At 34.7% G+C, this 12,412-nt stretch overlaps 2 protein-coding genes across 2 annotated transcripts; one reads left to right on the top strand and one right to left on the bottom strand.

Annotated features, from left to right (window-relative positions):
* Positions 1–4,630: 4,630 nt before the first annotated feature.
* On the top strand, positions 4,631–7,620 carry ognb (osteoglycin, paralog b). The gene is made up of 6 exons (XM_056449002.1): positions 4,631–5,017; positions 5,318–5,402; positions 5,484–5,648; positions 6,649–6,851; positions 6,945–7,037; positions 7,121–7,620. The coding sequence occupies exons 1-6, from the start codon at positions 4,850–4,852 to the stop codon at positions 7,289–7,291; spliced, it is 885 nt and encodes a 294-aa protein (XP_056304977.1). The 5' UTR covers positions 4,631–4,849; the 3' UTR covers positions 7,292–7,620.
* Positions 7,621–8,902: 1,282 nt separating this feature from the next.
* Positions 8,903–10,678, bottom strand: LOC130217028 (ubiquinol-cytochrome-c reductase complex assembly factor 5). The gene is made up of 2 exons (XM_056449006.1): positions 10,370–10,678; positions 8,903–9,247 (listed from the first exon to the last, which is right to left on the bottom strand). The coding sequence occupies exons 1-2, from the start codon at positions 10,521–10,523 to the stop codon at positions 9,156–9,158; spliced, it is 246 nt and encodes an 81-aa protein (XP_056304981.1). The 5' UTR covers positions 10,524–10,678; the 3' UTR covers positions 8,903–9,155.
* Positions 10,679–12,412: the final 1,734 nt, after the last annotated feature.

Here is a 12,412-nt window from a genome sequence, read left to right as displayed (position 1 = left end):
TATAGTTGCATAAGTGTCTGCTGCAGTGCTGCTACTCAGAGAACAAAATAAAAGTGATTTTAAATCAATGAGTTTGAATGTCAAAATCTGTCTAAGCTTCTGACTGACTAATAAGACATTTAATAAAGTAATCAATTTTAGACAAATAAGCATAAATCAATAAATACAATTATTTATATAAAATATGCAGATCCATATTAAGAATAAATAATCTTTTGGTCAAGACATGAAGTTTCACAATATTTAATAATAGATAATATTTTGTGAACTCAAAAAAAATATTCTTGAATTTATAAACTAAAGGATGAGAAACAGAAGGTGAAATCATTCGTGATTATTACCAAACCCACACAAGCAGAATCTGCACTCCCAGAGTTTCTCTGAAACTGTGAATTTCCACATAGTGCATGTGATCCCGTTTTACACAGACCACATACCACGTCTGCTGTTTGTCAATAAAAATATTTAGTCAAATGTGTATGATTGATGTGACCATTCCAGCTCCATTTAGAACAAGCTCATAACAAACACACTTAAAAATTAAACAAAATTTTAAGAAGAAACAACGACACAAACTATAGTCTAAAACAACACTATGCATTATAAAACACAGAAGACAATTTCTGAAAACCCACCGAACAGGCGATGGCGCCAAAGAAGCACGATACTGATTCTCGAAACTGTTTCTTCTTGTAAAGTTTTAACCGTAGAGGTTTTAACTTAGTCTATGGTTTTAACATGCAGCAAAATCGATCCATTCTCCGAGGCTATATCTAGTTAATATTCTCGATTAATTAAATTTCCGTAGTATTCTCTTAAGATCACTATTACAAATAATAAGTGAAAACAAAACTTTTGTGGCATAATTGGGAATTGGTATAGCTAATATCGACAGGTGATGATTTGCAGTTTTAGGAACAAAAACTATGTTAAGTATCACTATTTGTTTCCTCAATAACTTTTCAAAAAATACTTTTTGATCACATACCTGCCTGTTTCGTGAGAAACACATGGTCTCTGTCACTGGAAACGTGTCAAGCCTTGACCGCTGTTCTGGAAGCATAATGAAAACAGGCTTCTGTCGCTTACGAACTCTCTGACCGCAGGTCTGCACTAAATCAGGCTTAATGCAGCTGCAGGTGCTCATGAAAAAAAGTAGCGTAGAAACAATTGATGTAGACATCACAGACGCACATATACACAGACACAAACACACAAACGCAATCGTTATTATTATCATTAATAACAAATTATTATGACTATTTTATTTAGTATGTGTTTTAGATTTATTAGAAATTGGTTTAAGCAATGTGTAAGATAATGAGAAAATGCTGTATGTTTATATGAGATTTATTTAAAAAATCATTTGTTTTCCTTCGGCTTAGTCTTTATTTATCAGGGGTCGCGACAGCGGAATGAACCATCAACTATTCCAGCATATGTTTTACGCAGCGGATGCCCTTCCAGGCGCAAACGAGTACTGGGAAAGAGTTTCATTATAAAGGTCTAATAATTTTATCCAAATTTCAACTAAAAAATGTTTCCTTAAGAAATGACCGTTGGTCAGAATAACAAATGTTTTCATTTATTGTAAAAAATCTGGTTTATTTCACTAAATAATAACATAAATCTGTTTTCTCAGTGTTTTAGCGCAATATTGGCACCCCTGGTTTCCTCATACTCCCTGCCGAGGTGATAAAGGATCTACTGTAAAACAGACCCAGTTATAGGAAAAGCAGGTGCTTCTGTTGGACACAAGGGCAGCTTTTCTCATTATTTCCAATAGCGCTGATGCTGTGGGTGGACCTGTAGGTGTCCTATATCAGATCGGTGAGGATGGATCAACTCATGTCCTCACTGCTAAAAGTGCCACCTCAGCAGATACATCAACCCACAGCAGGGAGGAGAGAAAAACAGACAATGATCAGAGCATCAACAGGCCTTCCATTATGTAAAATATGCACTTATTTAAAAAAGTAATAATTGAATGATGAACATTAATAGGGCTGCACAGTAATTCAGTGGTTAGCACTGTTACCTCACAGCAAGAGTTGGTATAAGTCCCAGCTTTAGGCCAGTTTCTGTGTGGATTTCCTCCAGATGCTCTGGTAAACTGAATTAAAATACTTCCTTTTTTAACATTTACATACAACCACTTTACCAAATTATGCAATGAATTTAATAAAAAAATAATGGACAAAAATATTAATGAAATTTGAATATGAAACAATTTACAAAGTACAGGAATTACTGAATAAATGAGTTGAAATATTTTTAAAAATCTACCCTAATAAACAAAACATATAAATAAAAAAGTGACTAAACCTTAAAAAGAAAACCAAAAACTAAACTTTTTTGTACCCATTTTCCTCCTAAATTATTTCCAACACCTGCTGTATTATGTACATATATAAACTCCTGTGTTTATATAATCCCAGAGTTTCCTCGGTTCACACACCTGCTGTTTAAGTGTAGAATGTCATTCTGTTCCTCATTTGAGTTAAACTTCTTTGGATTTATTTTCTTGTGTCTTGGGATTATACTGCGGTGTTTTGCCGATAAAAAAGGGTAATTTATAAAGGAACTATTAAGTTGGCTGTCCTTTACATGTAATTTATTATTCAGAAGCTCCACAATAAAATGTTTTCCAATTATCTTCCCTGCGGGACCCTGTGCAGAATTATAATTTGCCTGATACAAACCCAAACGCTCACCCTCACATCTGTTGAGATGTTCACACTCTCTCTATTCAGCATCAGTTGGTAGAGCTGCAGGCAAACTGGGTGGAAGAATATCCAGACTTTGCTTTGTCTACAATAATAATTTTTCCAATCTATGTCTGTTAAACTGCACTCTCGTTTACTTTATTTTGTTTCCCTTTGCTTCCATCAGGTGAAGTTATAGAGCACCCAGAGGGAGGTCCAGGAAGTTCCTTTTAAAAGTCTCGGAAAACACCTGGTCAGTTCTGTTCCCAGATTATCACATGCCTTTGATTTATTTATTTTTTAAAGAGAGAGATACTAACAAGCAGTGTTTTAAAGCTGCTCTTAAACCTGCAGATATCCAATGCAATCTCACGGCAATTCTTAATTTTTTGATTTTGTGGCTAATTCGTATGAATTCGTACGATCTAATTCATACAATTTAGTACGATTTGCTCATCACCCAATGACGGTTGGGGTTAGGTGCCACGTCTCCTTTTTAAAATCGTACATTTTTGTACCACTGAACTCGTACGAATTAGCCACTAAACTGACAAAACGTAATATACTTACGTTTCCTCCGTGAGATCAGGCTGAGATATCTGTTAATGTCATCAGATCTTTCCTGATTCTTAGATATTTAATTAGCTGCTAGTTTGCCAAAGGTAATAAGTAGGATATATCAGATTCAAATACATTTTTCAAAAGTTATGATCAGTCCTGAATAAGAAAAGGTTAACAACAAGCTTATCTGCAAAGATGTCTGTTTCATCTTACTTTCTCAAGGATCTGTGGTTTCTATTTCCCAAATCAGAAACACTACAAATAGATTTTAAGGGGAAAAAATACATCATTCAGGATTTTGTTAAACTCCTAATAGATTGTCAAACTTAAAGTGCACTTTTTCCCCGCTTTTTAAGATGTGTCTGTAAAGTTTCAGCTCAAAACACCCATCAGATTAATTATTATACCCCTAGAACATTAGAATTTTCTACTCTTAATACTCATTTGCTGCCTGTTCCTTTAATGTTAGTTCTCCATGCCCACCATTTCCCACGTGCCAGTCAGAGTGTGCCTCAATCTCTGCCTCGGCTGCGTCAGATGTAACATTTGTGAGAAATACTGCAGTAATAACTTTCCCAATGATTATTTGATGTATTTGTTGTGGAGATAATTCAAGCCTTTCTGCAACGATGAGTCACACACAATGTCGTTACAAAGTTCACGCACACACACACACACACACACACACACACACAAAGAGAGAAAGAGACAATCAATTCCATAGGCGGAGAAACCATACTTCTACGTCACGTTGCAGTGGGCCTCAAAATGGGAGGGATTTGGATCCTATTTTAACGTCAGGAATTTTAAAAAAGCCGAATATAACACTACCTACACACAGTTCTGTCAAAACAGCTTCTAAAAGATGATTTTCACCATAGGTGCCCTTTTAGACATTTCATGATTTCAGGTAATTGGACATGCATGATAACCAAAATGTATTTAAACCAATAAAATTATTTCCATATCTTTGGCTTATTCAAAAACAGAACTATAGATGTTTTTCTTGCTCTTCTAGCAATCCATCCCATAATCCCAACAAAGAAATCCAGTGAACAGTCAAATGCTGGATTTGGATGCCACTCTTTTCACAATCATAACTCATGTGACATTCATCGGTTGCTTCTTTTGATTTGTAAAAGTTCACCCGTGCTGTCCAAGATTCCTCAACTAATAATAATTTCCTGTCTTTTATTTTCATGACCAGCACTGTTCATTCTCCCTTTGTTTTTCCGAATCACAGTGTTCCCTGAAAGTGTCTCATTCTATCATAAAAGGGAGGAACACGTCTCATTAGTTATGGTAAGATCAAACATATTTAGAAGACAACACAATTCATCAACGTCAGAATGAAAAATACATGCATAAAGTGAATTACAATAGTCAGTATATTGTCACAGCAGTTTATTTTTGGACAAATTTGTGGGGATGATTTGTTAAGTAAGCTTGCACAGCACAGAGTGGGTTAAGACCAGTTCGGTGAATCGTTTTTTAATGGTTCACAGGCAGAGAAACTCTTTCGAGGTCTCATTTTACTCGTGACACACTGCTCTTCTGCTCGCTCCTATCCATACACTGTCAAGATGATGGACCTGAGGATTTTACTCTTTTTCGTGACCGTGCCGTGGATAATTTGTGAAACAGCTAAAACTAATAAAGTGGTGCCGAGACACAAAGGAATACTGAAAGTAGACAATGATGAAGAAGTTAACTCCGGGAGTAAAGCTGTCATGGAAGTCAAGAAACCAAAGGTACAAGATTTTGATAATGTATCAGGAAATTGGCAAATTTAGAATTTTGTTTAGCATATTAATCAGTTGATAGTTAAAACGAATATTTCAATTGATAAATATCATATATCTGTTTCAAGAAAGGTATGCAGTGGGAAACCTGGTAAATCCATAATGGGATTCTGTCCAATGGATGAAAAAAAACACCATCAGCATATTATCTGGGTGTTCACAAACTCACTAAATGCTGAAATAGCATGTAAACCAGATGATTATAAGAGAAAACCAATTAAAATTGTCTTTTAATCTCGATTACCATAGAAGAAGGTCATTCTCAGTCAAGACTACGACAATCCAGCTGATAAAGACGTTGAAATTCCAGGAGCAGACCCTAAAGACCATGAAGGTATTTATTAGTTACTTTCCACTTTGGATTGATTTGATTGCAATAATATTCAAGCCTGTTTATTTTTACGCTGTTTTTCAGACCTTCCGACCTGCCTGATGTGTGTGTGTCTAACGGGGTCAGTGTATTGCGAGGACGTTTCTCCAGACATGACAACTGTTCCAGCACTGCCACAGGAGACGGCTTACCTCTATGCACGCTTCAACAAAATCACAAAAATAACCAATAAAGACTTTGCTAATATTGGTAAGGGGTGTTAGAAACGCTATTAAATGTGTTCAGCAAAAACACAATTTGAAATGATCGGAACCAGATCAAAGCAATAAAGGTGAAACTAACCTTGAGACTTAAAACTTTGTAAGTATCTTTAAGTCAATGGAGATAAATTTAAAAGAGTCTGCGTTTAAAAGGACAGTTCACCCTAAAATAAACATTTAGTAATCATTTACTCAACCTCATGTTTTTAAATGCTTGTGAATTTTTCAATGGACATTTGAACTCCATTTTGACATCTTTACAATCGTTTTTATGCTCCACTTGTTACTTTTGCTTGAACTCTGCATTTAAGACATTACAAATTCAATAACCTTTTCAAAAGGTAGACGTTTGCACTGAAATGGTCTATATTTGTATCTTAAGGTATGTATTGGTTCCTATAGTGTACATTTTAGTGCATTTTAAACATTTAAATGTGTACCTTTTGAAAAGGAAGCCCCTCAGTGACAGCTCTCAGACCTTATTTCTAAAGAGTGTAGTTAATAGAAAAACAAACGGTAATTGTGTAACCTATTGCCAGGTTTTTTAATGCATAAACTCACTTTATTTTTTATAGACAACAAAGCTTAATCTTGATTTTAGGATATTTTAGCCTACTTGGATAACAAATCTACTGATAAGTATTTCCGTTTTGCAGTGCATGCATCATTTAATGTTGTGACTTTGTTAACTTCTGCTCTGATTTAACACATTTTTAAGTATTTTAGGCTTGTGGAAAGACTAAAGATCTCTTTAAGACCTGCAGAAACCCTAAACTGATCAATGCATTTCCTGCAGTTTTTACATTAACCTCAAGCCAAACAAAGTGGGTTAAAGCCAGTTTCATAAAGATATAATGTTTGTAACAAGTAAATGAGGACAGAATTTTGACAAACTAGGCTTAACAAAGTTTAAAATCAAGTTACAGCACCTGTAGCAATATCCAGATGTGTAAATATACCTAATATGTCCTTATAATCTTATTTTACAGCCACACTGAAAAGAATTGACCTCTCCGGCAACCTGATCTCAGAAATAGAAGATGGAGCCTTTTCCAAACTTAGTCATCTCGAAGAACTAACACTAGCCGGGAACAAGCTGGTCAAACTGCCAATGCTGCCCGCTAATCTCCTGTCTCTCGATGTCAATCACAATTTACTCAGAACTAAAGGAGTCAAAGCCAACATTTTCAAGGTACAAAATGAACTAAAGAAAGAATCAGAAATGATATCGACAGATTTTGGACTTGTTCACAAGTTCTGGCCCTCCATTTTTTTTTTACATTAGAAGCTGATCAAGCTAGCATACCTGTACCTTGGAGACAACGGGCTAGAAGCCATCCCGCCGCTGCCCGAAAGTCTGCGCGTGGTTCATCTACATGTACGCTCATAATAAAATGATATTACAACATGCTGCGCTAATGCGTTCATATATTTATGCATAATTGCACAATCTTTTTTCAGAACAACAACATAACATCATTGACAGATGACACGTTCTGCAAAGGGAACAGCACGCACTACATCAGGCACAACATGCAGGAGGTGCGGCTGGACGGAAATCCCTTAACACTGGCTCAACATCCCAACAGCTTCATCTGTCTGAGAGCGCTGCCCATTGGACACTACAAGTGATCCGCCGAGGAGAAGAAAATGTTCCTTTAGCTCTCATCCAACTGGCAAAGCTGCATTCACACAGATTTAACAGCTTAACGCATTCTTGCATTTAGACTTTTAAGATCATTTGTAAGAAACATATACAGGAAATAACAACTTTTTTATTGACTTTTCTAAAGTGTAACCATTTTGTTATATCTTTCTTAATGTTTTTGCAAGTAAAAGTTGCAAAACAAGACTGTGGTGAGACCTTAAAGCTAAGAAGAATGTCTGTAAATCTGAAATGGGAAAGCGACACTGAGGGGAAACTTTACTGATATCCAATGCTGGTAAATCTTTTCTACAGATTTTTGCTGGAGTCCCTTTGATTTATTTACAGATGGCACAAGCACTCATTATATTGATTATAATGGTTTTTAGCATATCATAACGAGAATCTTTCTCATTCACATAGTCTAACAGGCCCGTAGCCAGTCTAGTGAAAGGGTTGGTTCCTTTTTTCTCAAAAAGTGAGACCTTTTGCAGTTATTCCACTCATTTTCTATTTAATTATGAGATTTAAATACTGCAATTTCAGCACTTTTTTGTCAGATAGTCACTTTTTGATGTACCAAAAACATTTTCTAAAGATTTAAAATAAAGAAATATGAAGAGGCTTCTTATTTTAGGCTACTTAATGATATTTCACCAGGGGAAAACATAGAAAGTTTTACATTTAAAACGGTAGCCTTTATAGTCATTTATTAGGCAAACAACCAACTGGCCAGCACATTCTACTTTAATCAGTCTCAGAATTTGGCCTTTTAAATAATAAAAAATTTTAATTAACATAATAATAACATTGTAAAGGTTCACGCTTTGTCCTAGCTTCTCTTGTCAAATAAATACATTTAAAAATTCACGGATAACAACAATAGCCTAATAAGCATTAATATAGGCCACTTTTGGTGTTCACAACTTTTTATTGATCATTTTTTCTATCAAGAACAAGGTCCAAGATTTAGAATAAAATTATAAAATGTTTTCTCTACAACAACAATACAATGAAAGCTGACCTTAATTGCATCGAACTCCGCTTAGACTTAAAGCCTTTAAGACGGGTTATTTTGATAACTTATGATGGCAAACAGTCAAAATAGAACGAATGAGCTCATGTATGGGACAAATAATGGACCTTTGTCAGTGGTGGTGTGGGTCTGTCGAACCCCCCCGCCCAATCATTGATTCGGATTTTCTCATTTTTAAGGGATACCAAATCTTTATCTTTTTTATTTTTTCCTTTTTTATGAGATACTAATTAATAAAATGGAAGTTTGTTGTTATTATAAGTCATAAATTTGAGATGTGAAATCCTAACTACTAGTTTCTTTCCAAATATTGACTAAGTCAGATCGTTGTTATTAAAATACTAAGCCTTTTAGATTTTCTTCTTTTGACAATTAATCATAATTAATTTCTCATTATTATTATTAGATACAAAGCTATAATTACAACTTTTATGAGAAGCTAAGTCAATATTACGGTATATTATATCCTTTCTTTATAAGTCATGTGATGATTGTGATCATTATTAAGCTAATGTTTCTAATATTACAATGCAAAATCATTATTATGATCAAAAGTCATTAGCCTTTCTTCTCTTGTGCAAATGACTTTGATTTTTATTCACAATCACAAAGCTGCCAAAATCACTTTCATTATAAACATATTTCTTACATAGACAACACACAAATCCCCACCTTCCTTACAAAAACACATTGAGACAATCTTTTGCACCTCATCTGTGCTCATGTTTGCAGTCCATGTCACAGCTGCCTTCCAGCTGATGGCCAACATATTCCAGTGTCCAGTGAACTGGTTTCATGGAGAAGTTGTGAAGCTGTCATTTGGCTTGAGAGTCTGTGAACATAATCAGGCCCTCTTCAGTCTTGTGCTGATACGCTCTCTCTGACTGTTTTCGTCTGTACACGTCATCTGTGGAGACGCACAATACACTCATTATACTAATCCATCAACAATAAATACAGAATTAAAAATCAATTATCTTAACACAAATATTATGAAGCAATATAAGCCTTATGAGGCTGCAGCACCATTGTATCTACTTTATGTAATTTATGTATTTATTTATTGACACTCCATGATAAAAAGTTCTTGTACTATAAAATACAGCAGTCAAAAAACTGAGTTTTCGTGCACCTAGCAATTTAGAAGTGTGTGTGTGCTTCAATCTAGTGTGAGGAAAACATCCAAAATACATTTCTAAGCGTTACTTTATCTCGCTTTATTAATTTCTGTATGCAGATTTTAAGTACAATTCAGATTTCAAAATGCCCTTTTTAAAAATGCACATTACCATAAACATCACCGGGCTGGGCAATATGGCAAAAATGCAATCTCGCTAATTATTTTCCATACTGAGTGATAATGATATACATTTCGATAAGTTGTTAATGCTTCCAGATTTAAAAAGAGTACCACAATAATGACTAAAGCCATAAAAGTTAGAGGGTCCATTAAATGGAATGACATTTTTGGCAGATAAATTTTTGGTGGCCGAATATTTGGTACATCTCTAATATCAACACATTACTAGATTCATTGTTGCACATTTCTGCTGTGTGGTTGGCTCTTAGGTCAACAAATTTCAGAGCTTGTCATTGTTATTGACATCATATTCGATATAATATCGTTTATCGACCCAGCCCTAAAATATCCTCTTATATTTTCTAATATAATATTAATATTACAATGTAATACTATCTGAACTATGAAGAGAGAATAAAACCTTTGATTGCAATTAGTCAGTAAAATAAAAATTTTGAACCAGACTAAGTTCAATGTGCAGTCTTTGTATGCAGATGAGATTATATTTTTATTAAATATTGTATTATTTGCATATTTAAACAACATTTTAGACAGCTTCTTTTATTCTTAATATAATCAAGCGGTAAAGTATGTGGAAAATGTTTTCCCCTTAATTTCCCCTCAGTGTCTTCTGCAGTTAATATGATCAGCTCTGCGTAAAGAGAACGCAGAAACTATTGAAATGGATTTTCGAGCATGCACACATAACGTGTTACTTTGCATACTCACAAAACGTTTCTCTTCCTATTCTGACATTGATCATGATCCACTCCATGACGCCGCCGATACAGAAGAACACGGGCAGAAATCTGTACACCCCAAAGCGTTTTTTTCCAGGTACTAGACTTAATAGGTATTTCAGGTTCTGACTTTTCCTAAACATGTTCTCTGTCAAAAACAAAAGTTCCTGCTTGACAAAACTGAAGTACTGCGCAATAATGGCCGCTATTATAAATGGGTTTTAATCTATATTACAAAACATCTGATCAGCTGTGTCCTTCAGCACTGATCTTGCGCATGCTGCCGCTGTGACGACAAAACAGGAAAACATGGCGACGTATACGTCACTGACGGAGCGTTCTAATAGGTCGGCTGGTAGGACGCTTATGGCAAGCCGATTTGGCATTTATATATAACCCGTACTAGTATGTATTTTCATGTTACTAGTGCTTATTTTTTAGATACTAGTATCTTTTCCATTAGGTACTAGTACTTATTCATTAGATACTAGCGCTTTTTTTTATTATAAAATATACTAGTACCAGGGGCACCTACTATTACCAGGGAGGGGGAGCAGAAATATTAGGGCCCGTGGCAGCCAGCGGTGCCCTTACTACTACTTATTAAATAGATACTAGTACTTATTCTTTAGATACTAATAATTATTTTATGAGTGACTAGTAACTATTATGTTGTTACTAATAACAACTATTTTTTTCTATTGAATATGTATTAATTAGGTTCTAGTATCTAATTATTATGTACTACTACCTACTGATTAGCTACTAGTACATAAAATATGTACTAGTCCCAGCTGGAATACATACTAGCAAAACTGAATAGTTGATAGCTCGATGACAGATCCCATAGAAATCAAACTTTTTTATTTGTTACTAGTCACTATTAACATAAGTACTAGCATCTATTTAAAAGTTACAAGTATCTAATGAAGAAGTACTAGTACCTAATGAATAGATCCTAGTACCTAAAACGCAAGTACTGTTTTAAAGTATCAATTTAATAGGTACTATTATCTAATGAACGAGTACTTGCATCTAATAAAATGAACTAGTGTTCTAACTAATGAGTAAGCACTGATATATTTTAAAAAGTACTAGTATCTAATGAATTAGTACTAGTAAAATGAAAATAGATAGTACGGACTACTGATTAAATGTCAACACGGCTTGCCATAGGACGCTACCAAGTCTGACATAAGAGAAGGCAGTGGTCCCTTTATAAAGTCCCTGCCATACAGTAGGGGTGTCTGACATTACTCACTGGGAAGAAAATCACTCATGAACACTCACTTTCTCTTGTGCCAGTTTTTTAAGAGACCACTTGAAAATTATTGTGTGTGTGTGTGGATATATTAGATTTATTAGGTTTAGGTGATGTTAATATTTGTTTTAATTAATATTTGTTTATCTAACTTTTTCACATTTCAAACTGGTCAGAGCCCTAAATGTTTTCTTTTGTAGCAATGGGCTTTATGCACAGCTAGTGTTTTTCAACTAATGATGAACTTCCAGGTACAGTTCGCTTTTTGGTACTTTTTGATAATGGAAATTATCAATACCGAACTGTACCGTACCCAACGGGCCATATGTGACTATTTTCAATTTCATAAGTTTCCTTTTACAGAATCGATGCTGTAATGTAATTCAAATATAATCAGTTAAGAAGACTTCAGCATCCATTTAGTTATTAAAGCGTAAAAAGAGATGAAAGACTGTTTAAATGCAGGTGCCGTCATTAGCAGCAGACTTGCACTGAAACTCCATTGAAAATACTGGGGTAAAATTAATTTTTGTTGCGGAAAAATATAATTTAACGCAGTGCTTCTTGTTTGGTCGGATACCCACTTTATATCGTATCTCAGCCAGGCAGCGAAGTTCAGTTTTTTTTGTTTTTTAACATCTGAATTGAGAATACTGGGGTATTTTCAGATGTTAAACATGGTGATTTTGTATGGGATGACAATTAAGCCCTGGGGCTGACTGAAATTAAAGTCTGTGTGCATATACCCCATTGTAAATCTAGAGATTATTC

The sequence above is a fragment of the Danio aesculapii genome, chromosome 23 (assembly GCF_903798145.1).
Source record: "Danio aesculapii chromosome 23, fDanAes4.1, whole genome shotgun sequence".
In the NCBI taxonomy this organism is placed as follows: domain Eukaryota; kingdom Metazoa; phylum Chordata; class Actinopteri; order Cypriniformes; family Danionidae; genus Danio; species Danio aesculapii.
This window is presented reverse-complemented; position numbering and strand designations above follow the sequence as displayed.

Coding starts and splice junctions, on each gene's coding strand:
- ognb (XM_056449002.1), top strand. CDS start 4,850: ATGATGGACCTGAGGATTTTACTCTTTTTCGTGACCGTGCCGTGGATA. Junction 5,018..5,317: donor TGGAAGTCAAGAAACCAAAG/GTACAAGATTTT, acceptor CGATTACCATAG/AAGAAGGTCATTCTCAGTCA. Junction 5,649..6,648: donor TAAAGACTTTGCTAATATTG/GTAAGGGGTGTT, acceptor CTTATTTTACAG/CCACACTGAAAAGAATTGAC.
- LOC130217028 (XM_056449006.1), bottom strand. CDS start 10,523: ATGTTTAGGAAAAGTCAGAACCTGAAATACCTATTAAGTCTAGTACCT. Junction 9,248..10,369: donor AATAGGAAGAGAAACGTTTT/GTGAGTATGCAA, acceptor GCGTCTCCACAG/ATGACGTGTACAGACGAAAA.